General features: G+C 40.4%; 3 protein-coding genes across 3 annotated transcripts; all 3 read right to left on the bottom strand.

Annotated features, from left to right (window-relative positions):
- Window positions 1–8980: 8980 nt before the first annotated feature.
- LOC141332322 (photoreceptor cilium actin regulator-like) lies at window positions 8981–15367 on the bottom strand. Its single transcript, XM_073837458.1, has 2 exons — window positions 11708–15367; window positions 8981–9951 (listed from the first exon to the last, which is right to left on the bottom strand). Exons 1-2 carry the CDS (start codon window positions 15025–15027, stop codon window positions 9819–9821), a joined length of 3453 nt encoding a protein of 1150 aa, XP_073693559.1. The 5' UTR covers window positions 15028–15367; the 3' UTR covers window positions 8981–9818.
- Window positions 15368–17303: 1936 nt separating this feature from the next.
- LOC141331758 (G-protein coupled receptor family C group 6 member A-like) lies at window positions 17304–18152 on the bottom strand. Its single transcript, XM_073836788.1, has one exon. The coding sequence runs from the start codon at window positions 18150–18152 to the stop codon at window positions 17304–17306; it is 849 nt and encodes a 282-aa protein (XP_073692889.1).
- A 389-nt stretch (window positions 18153–18541) lies between these two features.
- Window positions 18542–21508, bottom strand: LOC141331759 (G-protein coupled receptor family C group 6 member A-like). The gene is made up of 6 exons (XM_073836789.1): window positions 21312–21508; window positions 20411–20699; window positions 19518–20249; window positions 19180–19395; window positions 18636–18753; window positions 18542–18555 (listed from the first exon to the last, which is right to left on the bottom strand). The coding sequence occupies exons 1-6, from the start codon at window positions 21506–21508 to the stop codon at window positions 18542–18544; spliced, it is 1566 nt and encodes a 521-aa protein (XP_073692890.1).
- Between the last annotated feature and the right edge of the window lie 22 nt (window positions 21509–21530).

Genomic DNA, 21530 nt, shown 5'->3' on the forward strand with positions numbered 1-21530 from the left:
CATATTCTAAAGCGAATATCATGATAACTCCCTAGTAATGACTAAAGTCATTAAAAACGATTAAGGTTTTTGTAAGGTTCTGGATAGTAATACTTCCAATGGCTGTAGTAACACTTAAGTCATTACTCGAGAGGAACGTGAGCGGGCACCGCCGCCTCGAGAGGAACGTGAGCGGGCACCGCCGCCTCGAGAGGAACATGAGCGGACAATGCCGCCACCAGAGGAACGTGAACGGGCACCGCCGCCAGAGGAACGTGAGCAGGTTCAGGAGCCAACTCCACCCTGAAGGCCGAGCCCCTCAAGTACAGAGCACGATTGACATACTCTTCTAGTGACTCCTCGGGGAGCCAGTACGGCATAAAGGATTTGAAGGGCTCAGCCAGACCTCCCCAGAAAAAGACCACGAGGCAGGTCTTCTCGGTGGTCGACTGCCCAGCCACTCCAATGAAGTCCCTGGCGTAATCCTCGATACACCGGTCTCCCTGGCAGACGTTAAGCAATCTCCCTGCTGGACCCATTCTTGCTGTTGGAATTCTGTCACGGGGCGCTAGGAAGAGCGGCACGAAAAGATGAGGTCAGGGTCCAAAATGCAGGTAAGGTGCTCTTTAATTCAAACCAAAAAGGCCAACACGGCACAAACAAAAAACATAAGGCCAACACGGCACAACCTGACATGACACTTACTGGAACTTCAGAATACAAATACAATACCAACAGACAGAGTGTAGGGAGAGGGGAAACTATATAGTCTGTGGTAATAGGGAACAGCTGTGGGTGTAACGAGTGACAGGTGTGTGCAATCAGACAGGTGTAGACAATTTAGAGGAGTGGAGTGCAGGAGGAAGGGAGACAGCGACCTCTGGCGGTGAAGGGAAAACCCGCAGCCCAGACTCGTGACAGTTTATCTCCTACTATGCTAAACCATTTATATCATGACAATTCTGAATGGATATGACAATGTCAAATGTCAGTATTTGGCCTTGGTAGAATAAGCATTGTGAACCTAAGTTGATTGTAGCTCAATGGTGACAATGGTTCTACGATCAACTTAGGCTTGCTTTTTTACAATGCTTTTGGGAAATGCATCCCTGCTACACTGCTGAATTGCTGCTGCTGTTGTTGCAGATTATCGCTGCTGCAAAGCAAGTAAAGGAACTTGCTACTACCAATACATATGCAGATACGCTACATGCTAGGCAGTCATGGCCTAATGGTTAAAGAGTCGGACTTACCTGTACCCAAAGTTTGCAGATTTGAGTCTCAGGTCCGGCAGGGATTGTAGCTTGGGGGAATGAATAACCAGCGCTCTCCTCCACCAGGGCTGAGGTGAGACCCTTGAGCAAGGCACCGAATTGCCACAGCAATATGGCTTTCCACTGCTCTGGGTATGTGTGTGTGTGTGTGTGTGTGTGTGTGTGTGTGTGTGTGTGTGTGTGTGTGTGTGTGTGTGTGTGTGTGTGTGTGTGTGTGTGTACCTGGTATTCATCACGTTGTGGGGACCAAATGTCCCCACAAGGATAGGAATACCAGTAGATTTTGACCTTGTGGGGACATTTCTCAGGTCCCCATGAGGAAAAAGGCTTATAAATCATGCACAATTAGTTTTTTTGATGAAGTAAAAGTGTGCACAATCTCCTGTGAGGGCTAGGTTTAGGTGTAGGGTAGGTGTAGGGCGATAGAAAGTACGGTTTGTACAGTATGAAAAACATTACGCCTATGGAATGTCCCCATAAAACATGTAAACCCAACGTGTGTGTGTGTGTGTGTGTGTGTGTGTGTGTGTGTGTGTGTGTGTGTGTGTGTGTGTGTGTGTGTTCACTATTGTGTGTGTGCACCTGGATGGGTTAAATGCACCATACTTGGCCACACGTCACTTCACTTCACTAATAACCCATAGCAGATCTATACTATACTCTATATAGGTGGATAGTGCTGCAAAAATGCTATAGTGGATGCTAACTAGCCATTTAAAGATCTTTGAATTTAACATTTCAGAGTTCACACTGTAAGATCCACATCCAAATTATAAGGTTAAAAACATTATTTATTTATTTTTTATTTCATTTTGAGATAAGAAGAATCATCTAGGTCATCTAAGAGACAATAACAATTTAAGCAGAGTCAAATACTGTAAGTGTCAAACTATCGTTCTGCCCCTATTTTTTTTATCAGTTTAATAGATTGCTCAGTTCTACAGAAAACATTTTGCAATGAGAGTTACAGATATATTTTGCAAAGACTGTTCCAAAAATGTTCAAAAGTTTGAAAGTGTTGTAAATTTTCTTTCATGTCACTATAATTTCTAAGTTTGTTCATCATATAATTTTATTCTTGAAACAATCAAAAAGCACATTAACCAGTTAAAAACATCATTAGCAGTAAACATGACAATTAATGTGGAACCTGCCCTTTGCTTCCTGTTGATTTGTTACATACGTATGATTTCTTGAATGCTTCACTTCACTTCTCTAATGTATTTTTTTATTATTATTTTTTAACAGGAAATATTGCTTGCACAGAAGTCTGTTGTAAGAGACATATTTTGGGAATTTTTCTTTTTGATCTTGATCAACCCCAAGCAGGCTAGAGTTTCAGAGACAGACCAAGAAAAGTAAAAAGGCTCAAAATGAGAGTTCCTGTAACACTTCTCGGCTTCAGCTTTTGGTTGTTTTCCTTAAATTTTGCCTGATGTCAAGGCAAGTTATTTATTCATTTATTTTGTAGTTAATGTTGTATTTTCTATGTTGTAATAATGTTGTATTATATTTCCCAAACCATTTAACCAACTATATGTAGCTTTAGAGAATGCTGACTAGTTGTACATGTATTTCAGCACTTAATGTACATGAGACAGTTACTGTCACAAAAGTGGAGGACTGTGGCTGGTCTGGCAGGAGAGACAGGTGACGGTGTGACAGTTATGTCTTTTTGTAACATTAGTTTGTTCAGTAACACTTTAGAATATGGTTCCATCATTAATAAATAACACAGGAGCAAAATGAGTAATGAACTATTAACATTCAAGTAAATACTATTAATTAACAAGAAAATCTGATTAACGAATCAATAAGTAATAGCACTCAGTTGAATGTGGTAGTTCAATATTAGATAATCAATAACCTTTTTTTTTTCATATCTCCTGGAGAACTACTAAGAACTGCTATATACATGTTCACAATTAATGTAAATAATGCAAAGTGTATAATTAGTCCTAAGGTAAAGATCATGGTTAGGCACTAGTAATTATTCAGGTACTACCAAATCCATCGGAATTTATTTATTAATTATTTGGATCCATATTCTAAAGCGAATATCATGATAACTCCCTAGTAATGACTAAAGTCATTAAAAACGATTAAGGTTTTTGTAAGGTTCTGGATAGTAATACTTCCAATGGCTGTAGTAACACTTAAGTCATTACTAGTGGGTTACCATGATCTTCACTTTAGAATACAGATTCAAATAATTAGTAATTCCTTTAGAAGAATGTAGTAACAGTTGAGTCATTACTATCCAAAACCTTACATATACCTCAAAAGCTTACAATGATTTCAGTCATTACTACAGAGTTATCATGATCTTCACTTTAGAATATGGATTCAAATCATTAGTAATCCATTCTGCAATATTTAGTAATTCTTGAGTCATTACTAGTGGGTTACCATGATCTTTACTTTAGGACTCATTTCCACATTTGTTCCTGTGTAGTTATTCATTAATGATGGAACTGTATTCTAAAGTGTTACCGTTTGTTCTTCTCAGAATGTCTTCATAAGAACATTAAAAATGCAGACATAGATCCAGTTAAGAAAGCTTCATAGGCTTATGGTGAAATAGTGAGATTAAGCTGCATGAGAGGTTATACCGGCTTGTATAAAATAAAGTGTGAAAAAGGAGAATGGAAGAAAATCATTGATCGACCATGTGCAAGTAAGAATAGTGTCAATATGGTGACTGCATAATTTTTGGGGTTATTAAATCAATGGGTAACACTTTATAATAACGTTCAGTTGTAAGTCTTTTATAAGTGATTAGTTAATGATGAAATAATCATTTACAAAACATTCTCAAATGATAATTAAGTGATATGCTAACAATTTGTCTATGTTTTTTTAATTAATTTTCAAGTCATTTACAAATTAATTTACAAGTAATTAATTAATGATGAACTAATTATTTACAAAACATGACTATGTGTTTATAAATTATGAATACGTGATATGTTCATTTTATTGTAAGTACTATGCTAACGATTTACACATCTGTCGTAAATTATCTGAAAAATGGCGGTAACACTTTATAATAACGTTCAGTTGTAAGTCATTTATAAGTGGTTAGTTAATGATAAAATAATGATTTGCAAAACATTCATAAATGTTTAATAAGTGATATGCTAACAATTTGTGTATGTTTTGCTAATTCATTTACAAGTTATTTACAAGTTATTAGTTAATGATGAACTAATCATTTACAAAACATGACTATGCATTCATAAGTGATTAATAAGTGTTGTGTTAGTATTTTTATATATGTTTTGTAGATTAAGTTATAAATCATTTACAAGTGATTAGATAATGATGAATTTATAATTTGCAAAACATGATTATACGTTCACAAATGATTATTAAGTAATAGGCTGACAATTTACAAATCTGTAGTAATTTATCTTAAAAAAATAGCATATCATGAAATAATCAAACAGATCCTTAGTGTCACGGTTTACTGGTAGTGGAAGGCACCAGAGTGATAACTCGAGGAGAACTGAAGTAGATCCAACGAACGTGTTTATTAGACATAAACATGAAGAAAACAAAGGCCAGTAAACATAACTTTAAGACGACACAAAGCAAACTGAGAAAGAAACGACTTATAAAGGGTGAGACTAATTACAAACACAGGTGACACAGATGACTAATAATCAAACACAGGTAAACAGAATAACCAATTAACTTAACAAGAACAGGAAACAGACCATAAAAGGAAAGACAGGAACTAAGGCTAGGGGGAAAACACGGAACATGGATGTGACAGATCGCCCCCCTCCCGGTAGGCGCGTCTCGCGCCGTGATAATACTACCGGGGAGGGAGGGTGGGCGCCCTGGAGGCTGATACGGGACCAGGATAGCTCAGACAGGGAGAGCCTCCAGGGCGGATCAGGGAGACAGGGCAGGTGAGGAGGATCAGAAGGCCATGGCCGGGCAGACAGTTCACTTGGCCATGGCGGGTCAGGAGGCCACGGCCGGGCAGATAGTTCGGGTGGCCATGGCGGGTCAGGAGGCCATGGCCGGGCAGATAGTTCGGGTGGCCATGGCGGGTCAGGAGGCCATGGCCGGGTCACCAGTTCATACGGCCATGGCGGGTCAGGAAGCCATGGCTGTGTGGACAGTTCATAAGGCCATGGTGGATCAGGAGGGCATGGCCGGACTGGCAGTTTAGGTGGCCATGGTGGACTCGGGGTATATAGCCCCCCCCCCCCAAAATTTTCTTTGGGAAATTCAGCAGTTCATAGGGGGGAGGCTCTGGAAGGCTGGCCGGGATCAGCTGAGGCTCTGGACGGCAGGACGGGACCAGCTGAGGTTCTGGACGGCCGGACGGGACCAGCTGAGGCTCTGGACGGCCGGACGGGACCAGCTGAGGATCTGGACGGCGCTCTGGAGGAGCGGGCTCTGGACGGCGCTCTAAAGGAGCGGGCTCTGGACGGCGCTCTTGAGGAGCGGGCTCTGGACGAGCGGGCTCTGGACGGCGCTCTGGGCAAGCGGTCACTGGAGGGCGCTCTGGCGGCGCAGTCACTGGTGGGCGCTCTGGCGGCGCAGTCACTGGAGGGCGCTCTGGCGGCGCAGTCACTGGAGGGCTGGGTGGAACCAGCGAAGACTCTGGGAGACTGGGCGGAACCAGCAGAGGCTCAGGAAGGCTGGACAGGACCAGCGGAGGATCAGGAAGACTGGGCGGAACCAGTGGAGGTTCAGGAAGGCTGGACAGGACCAGCGGAGGATCAGGAAGGCTGGGCGGAACCAGCGGAGGCTCAGGAAGGCTGGACAGGACCAGCGGAGGATCAGGAAGGCTGGGCGGAACCAGCGGAGGCTCAGGAAGGCTGGACAGGACCAGCGGAGGATCAGGAGAGAAAATAGGCGCTGTAAACTCTTGAGGAATCGGCATGTCCATCAGATCCATAATATCCTTCTTGGCCGGGAACTCAGATACGAAGGCCATCTCGGCCACGGCCATCTTGGGGTCTGCCCGGTTAGACCGACGGGCCTTGGGGTGTCTCTGGGTTGGCAGGTGGCCGGGACCATTGGTGGGGTATGTGAAGGTTCTTGGCGTTGGGTGAGCTGACGCGATGTGGTGTGCTTCTGAGGGGGCTGGATGAAATTGACTCACATTCTCTATTTGTTTAATCTCGAAATTAGAGCGGTTTAAAGAAAGAATGATATTGACCAATTCGACAAACGGGAAATCATGAACGGAGAGATCGCAACGAATCATATCTTGGTCCAGCCCCAACAGAAACACAATGCCGATACAGGCGTCGGGCCAGCTCACCTGATGGTATAGCTCAATGAACTCCTCCACATACCTCTCCAATGTCCGACCACTCTGCCGTAGCCCCCATAGCCTGTCCTCAGCCTCAGTCATCTTTAATAGGGTGTCGTCTTCTGTCACGGTTTACTGGTAGTGGAAGGCACCAGAGTGATAACTCGAGGAGAACTGAAGTAGATCCAACGAACGTGTTTATTAGACATAAACATGAAGAAAACAAAGGCCAGTAAACATAACTTTAAGACGACACAAAGCAAACTGAGAAAGAAACGACTTATAAAGGGTGAGACTAATTACAAACACAGGTGACACAGATGACTAATAATCAAACACAGGTAAACAGAATAACCAATTAACTTAACAAGAACAGGAAACAGACCATAAAAGGAAAGACAGGAACTAAGGCTAGGGGGAAAACACGGAACATGGATGTGACACTTAGTAAGTGGTTAATACGTTACTAATATATTATTTGTCACTTAAAAATAATTAAAATATCAATCATTTAAATGTTTATCCTTCACTGAAGATCGCATCATGAATAAATAATTTTCAAGTCTTTCTGCATCCCCTAATCTAAAGTGTAAACAATTCATCAGTTGTAAATGTTTAATAATTTTTCAAAGGTCTTTCACACAGTGTGTATACCCACCTGATGCCCACAAAACCTGGAACCGGTGGTTTGTAAAACATTTACAACTGATGAGTAGTTTACACTTTAGATTAGGGGATGCAGAAAGTGTTGTAAATGATTTATTCATTATTTATTCATCAACAGCTTTTGAATGTATGTATATATACATATATATATATATATATATATATATATATATATATATATATATATATATGTGTGTGTGTGTGTGTGTGTGTGTGTGTGTGTGTGTGTGTGTGTGTGTATGTACGTATGTGTATATATATATATATATATATATATATATATATACATATATATATATATATATATATATACACACACACACATGTTTGTTTTTGTGAATTGTGGGGACATTCCATAGACGTAATGGTTTTTATACTGTACAAACGATATTTCCTATCACCCTACACCTTCCCTACACCTAAACCTAGCCCTCCCAGGAGACTGTGCATATCTTTACATTCTCAAAAAAACGTATTCTGTATAATTTATAAGCCTTTTGAAAAGTGGGGACATGGGCAATGTCCTCATAAGTCACCCTCTCCTTGTAATACCTATGTCATACCCATGTTATTACACAAATTTGTGTCCTGATATGTCACAAAAACAAACACTGTGTATATATGTGTGTGTGTGTGTGTGTGTGTGTGTGTGTGTGTGTGTGTGTGTGGTTATGAATAGTGCTAAACATTAAAAAGTATTATATTCACTCAATAAGTTAAAAAAAAGTGGTTAAAAATTCTTAAGATTAAATGAAAGAGTACTATATCTTCATTGTTTCCTAATGTGTCTGTTTAAGGCCATAACTGTCACACCAGGCCAGCAGAGGGAGCCCTGCCCCTCACTGACTGTTGCTGCTCCCTCTGCTGGCCTGGTGTGACATAGCCCCCCCCCCCCAAGAAGCGGCTTCCAGACGCTCCAACGGGAACAACAGAAAAACAGTCCAGGGGAGCGGTGGGGGGGAAGCAAGGGAACAAAGGAGGGCCAGGTCCATGCGGCGGTAGAGGATCCAGAGGCTGAGGCAGGACCGGCAGATCAGGAGGAGCTGAGGACTCCCACAGTGGGAAATGTGGGAGCGAGGGTACCCACGGCGGAGCAGACGACCACCAAAGCCAGACCATAATCCTACAGAGTGGGGCAGCCCTCCAGGGAGGAGCAGGAGGCGCAGAAGCCATCCAGGGCGGAACAGGAGGCGCAGAAGCCCTCCAGGGCGGAACAGGAGGCGCACAAGCCCTCCAGGGCAGAACAGGAGGCGCAGGAGCCCTCCAGGGCGGACCAGGCAGACGCGTCATGGACTGGGACCTGGGTAGAGCAGAGACAGAGGAGGCAGACAGAGCAAGGAGAGAAGCAGAGAGTTCATGGGAGAACGCCGCCTCCATAGCCATGACTAGGCAGACGAGGTCTTCAAAGGCGGCTTCCATAGCCATAACAAGGACGACAGGAAGTCTAGGTGGTGCAGGCAGAGCAGGGAGCCTTGGAGGTGCTGGTAGAGCAGGGAGCCTGGGTGGAGCAAGCAGAGCAGAGAATTCCGCAATGCACACCACCTCCAAAAGAGGTATAGGCGCAGCGGAGATGTGGACAGATGAGGCCTCTGAAATGCAGTGTGCAGCCCACACACTCAAAATGGCAATAGCCATTACAGGTAATGCAGTAGTAAGTGGAAGGCCCATCGGGTTTGTGGGCGTGTGGCCTGGGAGCGTTGGCTCTGCGTGGCCTGGGAGCGTTGGCCCTGCATGGCCAGGCAGCGTTGGCCCTGAGTGGCTTGGGAGCGTTGGCCCTGCGTGGCTTGGGAGCGTTGGCCCTGTGTGGCTTGGGAGCGAAGGCTCTGGACGCTCGGGGGAGACGTGACTTGGTTCTGTCACAGGGAAGGTCAGAGACGTGCGGATCCATTCGCAGCATTTATTAGAGACAAAACAAACACACAGGGGCAGGCAGAAATCGTGGTCAAACACAGGCAGAAGGTCGGGGCTGGCAGTGAGAATCAAACACGGGAGGGAGTCCAGGAATCAAACACACGGGAAAACAAACACGGGGAGAAACGCTCAGAATTATGACCATGAGGAACGATAAGACTTCGCCCGGAAGTGTGTGTGTCAGTGGCTTAAATGCATGAGAGTCAATGATGTGTAGTGCAAGAGTTAATGACAGGACGACTCAATTGGTGACAATAACACTGCCATTGTACCTCCAACAGGAGAGTACAATGCTTTGCTGATTTTTAAACGTGACTTGTCAGATAAGTTTGTAAAGGAAGAATGCGACTAGCTGATGACTGATAATGTACACAGCAACCCAACTGATAACCTAAATTCTTTGTTAACATGCTTTCATTTTTAAGAAAATGTCTAAGAAAGTATATGCAATTTCTATGAATATTTTTGATTTTTTTTTATTTAATAAAAATATAAAAGGTCAACCAATAATATTTATGATACAAAACAAGTTAGACCAATTGAGGCAAACAGACCAAATATACATTGAAGCATAAACAATTGTGATAACAATGATTGGAAATGATCATAAGAAGGCCTTCTTAGAAATAGCTGTTTTCATTTCCCAACGGGACACAATGGGTTTAATCCCATCCAAGGTTTGCTAATCCATAATCCCACTTGCTCCTTCGTCATTTCTCCCATTCCCTTTGTAGACCCTGACCTACAATGCACAAGTCTGGATGCGAGACAGACCGAATTGCACCTCTGATTTCTGTTTGATCATTCCATGGCTTGTCTTCTCTGACTGAACCATCTTCCAGCCTGTGACAGCAAAACAGAATAAGAACATTAGTGAATTGAAGGATTAGGGAAGTGGGCCAGGGCTGGTTAGCACTGGTCAGCAGCAAGACATTGAGAGCTTAGTTGCTGGGGATTAGCAATTATAATACAATGTACGTGAGAGGGGAAAGTGTGTCTGAATCACAAACTGTATAATACATATTACATGTTTCCTCAAATTCAGTGAAAATTAATTTCGTCCATATCACACTGTGCTTGTAGTTTACTGTACAGACATCACAAAAACAAATAGGGCATTATTTACTGTATGTCTTGTGACCATATTTACAAAAGGCCATCACATACACCTTTAATGTGTTGAACTATTTTGAATATCATTATACTGAATTTATTTGGATTTCACACACATTACCTCTAACATGGGGCATTCCCACATTCACTTTTAAGTTATGTGGGTTTTTCCCATCATTCTTTCATTGTTTCTCTAAAACTGGTTAAACAATGTAAATAAACAGGTTTTCCCACATACATGAAAGCATTCTGACCTGAGTTTTGTCTTGCTCTATATTTGTAAGTAGTTTCCAAGTATTACACATTTGTTGTTGTTTTCGTGTTGATTTTTTTCTCATAATTGTGAAGTTTATCTACTTAAAACTCAAAAAGAATTGTTAGAACATGTAATAGTGAATATTGCTGTAAATATGTGTGTATGTGTTTCTGTATATATATATATATATATATATATATATATATATATAGAGAGAGAGAGAGAGAGAGAGAGAGAGAGAGAGAGAGAGAGAGAGAGAGATTATTTTCCAAGACTTGTCCAGTGGTCCAGTGGTCCTCACTGAAAAACATTTTTTCCACTTCAATTAATGTTTGAAATTATTTAATATCAATTGTTTATTTTGCAAATTGATAAAGAAAACGAAGTATTTGGCAAATACTTTAAATTACGGCCTTCTACAGATGGATTTGTTCCTTGTTATTCACCCGAGAGCTGAGTGACATTTACACAATGAACCCATAATTGAATTTCAAAAAGTGCCCTCTTTATTATGACAGAGACAACCAAAGTGCTTGTCCTATAACATTTTCTTATTCTCTTAAAAAAACTGGAATCTGGAACAGAAGACACAATTTCAAGCATGAATGGTACTTGCTTCAGATACTCTTATCAAAAAAGTTGTTTAAGATAAAGACTGAGCAAGAAAATCTTGGATACTGTATCATTATTAAGCATTACAACCCAAAGGAGTTGAGTTCATGGATCAGAAATTAAAAGCTAAAGTTTTTCACCTCAATAAATTCAATAGAACTGCTCACGGGACTTTTCTGCATAGTTCGCATAACTGTTTTTTTTTTTTTTTCATTTACAGAGTTATGTTTCTGGGTCATTAAATCACAGATATTAACCTAATTTTCCTGATGACTTGGAAAGCAGCCATGTAGCAATTTTGATGCATTAAAGGGGTCATGACTTGAGAAACCAAAATTCCCTTGATCTTTTGACATATAAGAGGTCATTGTAATATAATAACATTCTGTATGTTTCAGAACTCAAAACGTCGTCAGTCTAAAAGCAGCTTATATTGAATATATTATTTTGGATGTTTAGATGGATGATATATTGGATCCGACAACACAAGTGTGATTACTATTGCTCTATTGCTCTTCTTACAGATTATTTATATCATGTAGACTAAATATACTAGAGTAATTTTTAATCAGTTATACGTTGGCCTTATATTTGATATCATAAGAGTGTTAGACTCACCCATGGGTGCTAATTGCTGGTTCACTTCCACATGTCTCTGCCACAGAGATGACTGGCACCCTGGGAGGCAGGCTTAGACTGGGCCTCCTATCTGACTGGCTGCGCCGGATGAATGGCTGGGGCCCTCGTGCAGACACTGGCAGTCGACCACGCTCTCCCCAGGGTCGAGGCAAAACGCTGCTACCGGAGGAGGCCCATGCCTGAGGGGGCTTGGGTGTAGGCACAGGCTGAGCCTCAAATAACGATGTTGAGACCGGACAAAACACTGATCGAGCATTACTAAACACTCTTGAAGAGTCCTCACTACTGTTTTCTCTAGACCAGCGATGCACTTTTGGGGAAGCAGGGGGTGACGGCGCCTTAAAGGGGTAAGTGACCCCTGTCACTGTGATTGGGGTTTGGTCTTGCCGTGTTGCAGGGGTGCTTGGCAGAGTTCGTTGCCCAGAAGAAAGTGGGGATGGAAGTTTACGAACTACAGGGGGGCTAGTTGAAGAAGTGGCTTGACTTTTCAATACTGGAGGACTAGGGAGTCTCCGATGTAACAGAGGCGTGGATGGTAACACACGAGTTCTGGATACAGTAGGAGTGGCAGGGTTTTGGTTCTTGCAGGCATTGTTTGGCACTGTTTCATTGGTATTGTTCTCCTTTTGTGAAAGCTCTACATCACCTTGGCAGGAGGAAAGCTGCCTGTGGCCCTGCTCAGCTGTAGGTTTCTCTGTTGGTGAGTCAGAAGAATGCCTCAAGTGGATTATCTTTCTTGCTTGTTTGTAAAGGGAGGCAGCCTCCTCACTTTCCGTGTCTGTCTCATAGCTGGAATCATGGTGACCACCTTTCGCAACTCCTCTGGTATCCTGTTGTGTGGAAAGAATTGGCGACATGCTAACAGAGCCTTTACACAAATTCCCCTTACTGGGTAGTACTGTAACAGACTGCAGAGAGGCTCGTAACCTCTGAGACATTGCAGTCCTTTTTGGCAGGATGGATCGGCCCCTCCTTGTTACATTTTCTCTCGTGTCCTTTGTCTGTGCATTTTCAAAGGAATTGTCCATGAGAACCTCAAGTGGAGGGGGTGGTAGATTGTCAATGTCAAGATCCTCTGTCCTTTCAGAGCATTGCAATTCCCCTTGACTACTGAGCATATTATTGTCATTAAATGCTAATGTGGCAGAGGGACCTAAACCTGGAATGATGGGAACACCACACTTTCTAACACCTTTAAGAGGTCCAAGAATTTTTGCACTGTCTGTGCTCTGTTTACTTTCCTCCAAGCCCTGACTAAATGTGTCAATCAGTTTTTTAACTGAATTCCTTTCCCTATACAATCCTGAAGATAGGCGGGGTGACGGTGGAGGGCTTGGCACAGGTATTACCTTAACAGGCCCATTAACAGGTAGGGTTTTCTTATCCTTTTCCTTACCCTTTCCTTTGTCCTTTTTCTTTTTTTCCTCTATCTCTTCCTTCGCACTTTCTTGGTCAACTTTTGTAGTTGCCTTTCTTTGATTACTTGGAGAAAAAATGTTCCTATTCAAAGAACGTTGCCTGTCAGCAGCAACTGATGAAATGGTTTGTGTTTGCGGTAGCTGGATTTTCTTAGATGAACTCTGTTTTGTATTTCCTTCACACTTAACTTTGGTTATTCTCTCCAGCCTTTGATTGAGTTCCTTTTGAGTTCTCTCAAGTTCAATGAGTGTAGGGTCTTCTACTTTATTACGCAGAGAATCTGCTGATCTCGACCGTTTAGTAACTGTGGTCTTTTTCTTAGAGGTTCTAGAAGCAGCTGTTTGGGGTCTTTTAGAACTTTTGTCACCATCCTCAGTCCACTGACTACTGCTGTTTGGGTTATCTGCCTGTTTTGCTTTTTCTCCAGGGCCTTGGGATGGCAAAAAACGAATTTGACCACTAATGGCATCTTTTAGCTTTAATGTCATTTCAACGTTTTTTGGATTCTCTATTCGCTTTGCTGGCAAACGACGTGGTTGCCTCCGGTCTGGAATAAAATAATCTGTTTGTTTGGTTCTTTTATCCTTGTATTTTTCCTCTTCACTACCATCCTCCACATCCCGACCACCTTCGTCCAAGGAGACAGAGCCAAGTAGTGATTCTGTATCTCTCTGTTCTTTTTCTGCAATAGTGCAAGTTGAGTCTATAGAGTTAAGAGAGCTGCTGTTGCTTATTGTTTTGAGAAGTCTGCCTCTGTATGACCTTCGGTAAACTGGTGTAGAACCGCAAGGGCTACTTGATGCAGCACAAATGGTTCCAGTTGACTCACAACTTTCTCTACGTTGACGTTGTCTGTCTGAACCTGCCAGGGACTCACTTTCTGCCCCAAGTCCACTGTCTTCACTAAATAGTGCAGAGTCATCTGGGCCAGGTTTTTTCTGTGATGCGGCCTCAATTCGAGAAAGCAGCCGCTTTAATCTGGACTCTGATGCACGTTTTGTCCTGAGCTTCTCATCTAGAATTTCAGTAATAGAGGAAAAGTAATCCACCGCCTCCTCAAGCGCGGTATCCCCAATTGTACACACTGATTGACCTACCTGACGCATTCTCTGTACGGTGTACTGAAGGAGTTGTTGTAGTAGGTCTGGTGGGGGCTCACTGCAGGTGGGAGAGGTCACATTTTTTGCTGAGTTGGGTGAGGAAGAATTTTTTTTATCACAAGGCCATGCCAGATGCTCTCCATTTTCTTTTAACATCATCTCCCCCTCTTCCACTATTTCCTGCAGCCCTTTGTTTATTTCCTCATAGCGTAAGATCATGAATGCCACCATAGGTTGCAAGGAAATTTGGGTTTGGGCGGCATGATCAAGTAACCCCAACAGATCTTCATATTTACTTATGCTGGGGTTAAGATATGCATACGCCGCTTGATGAGCCTTTACAAGTGTCTCTGGAAAGTCTACTTTTTCTTCAGGAAAACGTTTTCTTTCCTTTTCTTTCTTCTTGCTTAATTTGACACCTTTAGGACCTTTCTTTGATTTCTTCGCACCCTTTTTCTCACAAGCCTCACGTTTTTCTTCTTGTTGTTCCTTCCCTTGAGATAATATATCGATGTTAATCTCTTGTGTGCCTAGTTTGGCAGAAGCAGCCCCTTCATGCTCAGCCGTAGAGAATTTCCTCCTTAACGACGTTGAACTTGTGTTGTTCCGAACAGTTGAGCTGTCTCTCTCTGTGTCCTGTCCACAAGATTCTCCACTGCTGCCATCATCAGACTGTGATTCTCCAAGTCTTTCAAGAGTCCCTGGAAGTAGAGTTCTCCCTCTTCTGAATGCATCCTGTGCTCCGTGGAGACCATTCCCATGTGAGGGAGAGCAGCCCATTTCAGAGCAATTGCCGTTTACCAGGATTTTGCAAAAATATAGTCCAACAAAGACAAGTATGCAGTCCACTCCATCTGACAGCAGGATGTTTTAGAATCACCAGCTGCACTTGTCATTTTCTGATGACTCCGATTACCAGACATACAGTTGTATTTGAGTATCTCTGTGTATCCTAGGAAATCACCTTAGAAGGACTTTTACGGAAAACAAATGTGAAGTGCCAAAGGAGTCTCTTCTCTTTCAGTTAAAAAAAAATAAAAAAAAATTCAACCACTGATCAAATGTGTTTGTATTTCTTTTGAAGAAAGCATTGGTAAGCATTTTGTCTAATGTCGTAGAGTCCCTCTGTACCTTCTGGAGGACGAGCAGCTAAAGAGATTACTAAGGATTTGAGTGTAGTCCTAAGCATGCACATATGTCACCTCAGTGCAAATAAAACACACAGTCTCAAGACTTTAAGCTCATTAAGGTAATCACAGTTGTTTTCAGGTAGCTTTTTATAGCTCAAACCCAGTGTGCCATAGAAAAGTTAGTCTAAAATAAAATTCTGTTTAGTGAACTCCTGTAAATTATAAATATTTGAATTACTTTAGTGCATCGTTTCAACCTTTTGAACAGAGAAATAGATTTATTCCAGAAATATAATTTATTGCGGCACATTGGTGTTTTAATAAACAAGACATAAAACAGTTCACAACTTACTTAATGTAGTGATAATTATAACATCTGCAGCGATCTGATGCTCTCAGTTCTCTCAGAATTGGATGCCTTGGTTCTCTCCCCTAATACTTTTGAATTAGCACAGTGACACAAGAACCCATATTCAGCTATACCCACTGACTGGCGTTCTGACATCAATGCTAGAGAGGGAAATGCCTTTCCCTTCCTGTTCTTGCTTGATTGACAGGTTCAGTGTCTGCGGCTGAATCTGTGCACCACATCATTTTATTAATGTAACCTCTGGATCCCATGACCTCCCCAAGCCATGTGATATAGACAAGAAATGCCATTGTCTATCATTAAAGAATTTACCTTTATTCAAGTTCAAATGCCACTCAGATAATATTGTAACAAAAGAAGACATATTGACATTCAAAATATTATTGGTTTCTTATAATTAAGCAATAAAACAAACAAAAGTAGTGTGACTCTGTGTTCATAATTCATAATTTTGAATGAATTGTATTTTACGAATGCATTATAAACCCTCACCAACATAAATAATGCAATAGCATTAATATATTAATCTTCTATATGACATACATGCATTACACCAAATGATGTTGTGAATATATATATATTTCTGGTAACACTTTAGAATACTGTTTCTTACTTACTGCTTAACTCATAAGGAATTATTGAAGAACTAACAGGTAATCTTTCATTAACACTTAACTTACTACTGTTAACTACTAAAGAAGATGTGTTAACTAATCAGTATGTAATGCAATTTTATGATTGTGTTAAGTAACAGTTAGATAGTCAATAACTAATGTATTCTGTCATACCTCCTGAAGAACTACTATTAATTATCTACTAGTTAAGGTTCAAGAAAAATAACTATAAATATAAAATAACTACTAGTTATACTACTAAACAGTTATATGCAAATAGTCACCATAATAATCAGGTTGTGGCCCACAAATCAAGTACTAATTAAAAGTACAGATACCCCAATAAAGTATTACTCCAGTAAAATTATGAATAGTTTTTTTTTTAGACTTGGGTAGTTTTAGTAATAGGTTCGTAACAGGCAAAACCTCTATAAAGTTTATTGCATTTATTAATATTGCATTGTCATACTACTACTACTACTACTACTAATAATAATAATAATAACATATATGAAAGGGTCACAACTCAATGTAATTGTGTATGACTGTAATTACTTCATAGATATTTTTCTTGAACCTTAACAAGTAGATAATTAATAGTAGTTCTTCAGGAAGTATGACAGAATACATTAGTTATTGATTAGCTAACTGTTACTTAACACAATCATAAAATTGTATTACATACTGATTAGTTAACACATCTTAGTAGTTAACAGTAGTGAGTTAAGTGTTAAGTGTTGAATGATTACCTATTCGTTTTTCATTAATTCCTTATTAGTTATGCAGTAAGTAAGAAACAGTATTCTAAAGTGTTACCATTTTTCTTCCCTTTTTACTAATTCATATTTACAAAAATAATAATGTCAGCAGTAATCCACTAGCTCTTTAAAAAAATACATTCTTTCTAATATAACTCTTTTAACATTAATGTGTGTACACTTATCAAATGGATTTGCGCCTTGTTCTTTTGCGTAATGTCTGGTAAGGAAATTCTGAATTGATTGAACCCAAACCAGTATCAACTGAGTTAATGGTATTTTGTGACCCCATTATAAAACCAGGTCCCTGTGTTATCTCTGGGATAAAGTCAATGGTAGTGGCTCTTGCAATATATGCCTCTCGAGTAAGCTGTTCTTTCTTCTTACAGAGAGCCATGTACCATTTAGGTGCAAAGTGACAGAAAATAACTCCATAGCATGACACCAAGATGGCAGCTGCTTGAATTGAATACCGTTCGTTGACCTTAGCAATGTATACAGGGGTGAAACAGACCCACACAAAAAGGTAAATTAGCATGCTTAGGATGATGTGTCCAGTCTCATTGAAAGCCTGAGGTACCTTTCGCCCCTTAAAGGCCATCAAAAAGCAGACAAATGCTAGCAATGCAATATAGCAAAGCATAATGCCAAATCCAATGCCAGAACCTTCGTTGCACTGAACAGTAACAATCATGCTTTGCTCAGATTGAAATGTCTCCACAGCTGGAGAATCAAATATCAACCAGAAGATGCAGATGAGGACTTGAATGAGAGTACCACAAGTTATGATGACAGGGGGCTTGTAAAACTTTTTAACACGCTCCTGGCGATGCGGTGCAAGAAAGCATGCAAAGGTACGTAGAGCTTTAACCAAAATACATGAGACTGTGAGTGAAAACCCTAAGGCATACAAGATCTGTCGACCCCTGCAAATGTTAACATTGGGTTTACCAATGAATAATATGACACTAGTATAGCTGAGTGTTAACCCTGCCATGATTAGAAAACATAGGTTTCCCCCTGCTTGTTTCATGACTGGTTTTCCATAAAGGACCAATAAGATCATCAGGGTAAAGAACAACAATAGATAACCTAAAACAGTAAATGTAAGTATAACTATAGCATGGGACCCATCCCATTTCCAGTAGTCCTCTTCCTTTGGCTTGCAGGAAGTCCATCCTTTCAAAGACCAGGTACCATGTTCACAAGGGAGGCAATTTGGTAGGTCTAAAAGAAAGGCAATGTTGCTATTATGGTATTTTCAATCAAGAATCAAGTTTCAAGTGTCTCATAATATGTATTTTCCCTTTTTAACTGTTTTTAAAATAATTTTAATTCTAGGCTCTCTATTGATGTCTGTGGTTGAAACAAAACTTCAAGTTCATTTCAAAACATATTTACATTAGTTGTCTACACACTGGCTCAAATTCTAATTTCTAGTGAAAAATTAAACAAGAAGTCATCCATAAAAACTCTACCTTTTAAAAATACCATATACTTAAAATTGATTACTTACTTGTTTCATTAGAGTAAGTACCCTCTAAACATTGTGTGCAATTATGGCAGCATGATGTTTTGAGGAGTTTCTTAGCTGTACCAGGTGGGCAAATAGCAGAGCACATGGAAACAGGAACCTAGAATAAGATGCAGAGAAGTGTGGTTAATATGTAGTCCTTACATGCAATGCATAATAATACCCTGCTAAAAACCAGCAATGATGGTTATGTATTTTTGGGTAACCAAAAGGTTTGAAGTGTGTGTGTGTGTGTGTGTGTGTGTGTGTGTGTGTGTGTGTGTGTGTGTGTGTGTGTGTGTGTGTGTGTGTGTGTGTGTGTGTGTGTGTGTGTGTGTGTGTGTGTGTGTGTGTGTGTGTTCACTATTGTGTGTGTGCACCTGGATGGGTTAAATGTGTGTGTGACACCTACAGCTTGGATCAACATGAAAATCTGGGCTGGTCCATTTTTTTATGATAATGTAATGACATATATAATGATGGTTCCATATATAACTGATGTTTTTTTTTTTTTTTTTTTTTTTTTATTACAATTAGTTAGTCTCACCATATTGCTTGGATTACTCCATGTTATGGGTGCCTTAATATGAACTTCTTTTGTCATCAGATTGTAATTTCCAACAACAACAAAGCTTCTCTGGCCACTTGCTTCTTGTGGTTGCCAGTTAATTAAATCATATCCGTTCATGAAATTTCCAGATGCATTAAAATAGAATGTTTGATTGTCCATAGTAAAATTTATCTTTTTCAGTTCCTTGAGGAGCTTTCCAAAAGAAAAAAAGAAAAAAAGATATAAAATATCCAAAGATATAAAATTCCACATTTGGTAAAAATTTATATGGAAATTATATCAAGACCAAAATTGGATGTAAACATTTTACTTACCTTCCATGGCGGAAAGTCCCGTTCTCCAGGGCAATCAGTTTCATTGCAGTTTAGAAGAAGTCTTAAAGCGTGAGCAATGGACCAAACAGCTAACCTTTCACCATAGGTTATGCTGATGTCGACAGCTTCTGTTAGAAAACCTGTGTCTTTCCCTAACTCCTTATACTCTTCAAGAAAGAGGTTTACAGAGCCTGGAGCAAGAGTCAGCTGCTGCAAAAACTGCTTAAAACTGGGATTAGGACCAGTGATGAAAGTGAATCCAAAAATGTCACCTACTCGGTTGATTCCTTCCATTCGAGATATATTTCGTGACATTGACCAAGCATCACTTGCAATCCAAGTACGTGAGATATTCTGCTGAATCATCTCTTTGAACAGTTTATAGACCAGCTCTTCCTTTAAAATCAGTAACACAACTTTAGTTTCGGATAAGCGGATTGTTTCTGTCACCTCTTGGATCCTTTTGTCAATTTCATTGTGAGCTAGGTAATGAGGCAATGCTTCTTTGAAAGCATGACAGATATCTGCACCTTCTGAATCAGCTAAGAAGCTTTGTAAGGCATTTTTTCCATAGTCATCATCGCCATAGACTACCCCAACCCAGTCCCAATGGAAGTGTTTCATGAAATTAACCACAGCTTTGGTTTGGTGAACATCACTGGGAATTGTGCGCAGGAATGCTGGGTATCGCACCCTGTCACTAAGTGTTTGTGCAGATGATGTTGTGCTTATCTGTTTTAAGAGAAAAAGACAAGGGATATTTATTGTTGATATCACTGTTGCTGGCAAATTGAGATTCAACAAGAATACTTTTTGACTGCCTGAATCAAAATCAAATCAAATTATGAGTTATCTAAAGATTCACCCTAAATTAACATCATAATGTTATTGACCTGTGGGACCATGTATAGACTCAGAAGCCGAGCCACTGCCAGAGAGTCTTCTGAGAAACGTGCTCCAATGATTGCTTTTACATTAGGCCTTTCAAGCACCTCACATTGGACAGGCAGTGTGCCATTCACAGCAAGAAGCTGCTCAGTGCTCTGAATGGCCTTTGATGCATCAGAGCAAGTGTCACAGATGTAATAGCCCAGTCGCACACCCGGGAGGAAGCTGGAGTTATTGATCGTTTCAATAGTATGCACAACAGCTAGAGTCCTTACAAGTGAAAGGAGATTTAATCTGTAAGGAAATGAGGGAAATCTTGTTTAGAAATAAAAACAATAGCATATTCAACTTTCTAATCTGTACACATACTTTACATTTGAGACATTTTTGTACAATTTCTAACAATCAATGTATATTTGTATGTACAATTAATAACATATACACACACACACACACACACACACACACACACACACACACATAAAAAGTAAGAAACTAAGTAAATAAATAAAGAAATTGTCATTTATCATCACAAATGAATTGTGTCCTTCATCCCAAAAATAATAATTTATTAATAAGAATGAATTATTCAAATATAATTTTATTTTAATTATATCATATTATTATTATTTACACAAAACAAGGCATTTGGTGTACTGTATAGTATTACACCTATCAAAAATAAATTTGCAGGAAAGGTACTTGTTGGGTTACAAATATTTAGTTTGATTTTTCATTCCAACAAATAAAATGTGCCTTTAAATGATGGAAAATCAGTACTCAGAGTCTTCTAGGTTGCATGGTAATACACACAAGCACAAATTACTGTACATATATGACGGGGGGGGGGGGGGGGGGGGGGGATCACACAAAAAAAAAAAAAAAAAAAAAAGATCAGATACTCACTCTGTGCAGTTGTATTTTTCTGGACGTTCTCGCACATGTAGTGTCTGTACTTTAGAATGGCAGGAACTGAGCACCCCTATCCTTATATCCCCATCTGCCCAGGCCCCACATATGCCTGGTGAGTATTCACAGGCAGACCCAGAACCAGACAAAATAAGAATGACTATTAGGAGCCAGCAAAAGTCTTGTAGAAGCATGTCACACAATCTGACTGATCAC

The sequence above is a fragment of the Garra rufa genome, chromosome 3 (genome assembly GCF_049309525.1).
Source record: "Garra rufa chromosome 3, GarRuf1.0, whole genome shotgun sequence".
NCBI lineage: Eukaryota > Metazoa > Chordata > Actinopteri > Cypriniformes > Cyprinidae > Garra > Garra rufa.

Excerpts from the sequence above, each read along its gene's own strand:
- LOC141332322 (XM_073837458.1), bottom strand. The coding sequence starts at position 15,027 with ATGGGCTGCTCTCCCTCACATGGGAATGGTCTCCACGGAGCACAGGAT. Across the intron at positions 9,952-11,707 it reads CCAGCAATTAGCACCCATGG|GCTGGAAGATGGTTCAGTCA; the intron begins GTGAGTCTAACA and ends TTGCTGTCACAG.
- LOC141331758 (XM_073836788.1), bottom strand. The coding sequence starts at position 18,152 with ATGAAACAAGCAGGGGGAAACCTATGTTTTCTAATCATGGCAGGGTTA.
- LOC141331759 (XM_073836789.1), bottom strand. The coding sequence starts at position 21,508 with ATGCTTCTACAAGACTTTTGCTGGCTCCTAATAGTCATTCTTATTTTG. Across the intron at positions 20,700-21,311 it reads GAAAAATACAACTGCACAGA|ATTAAATCTCCTTTCACTTG; the intron begins GTGAGTATCTGA and ends ATTTCCTTACAG. Across the intron at positions 19,396-19,517 it reads GGGACTTTCCGCCATGGAAG|CTCCTCAAGGAACTGAAAAA; the intron begins GTAAGTAAAATG and ends TCTTTTGGAAAG.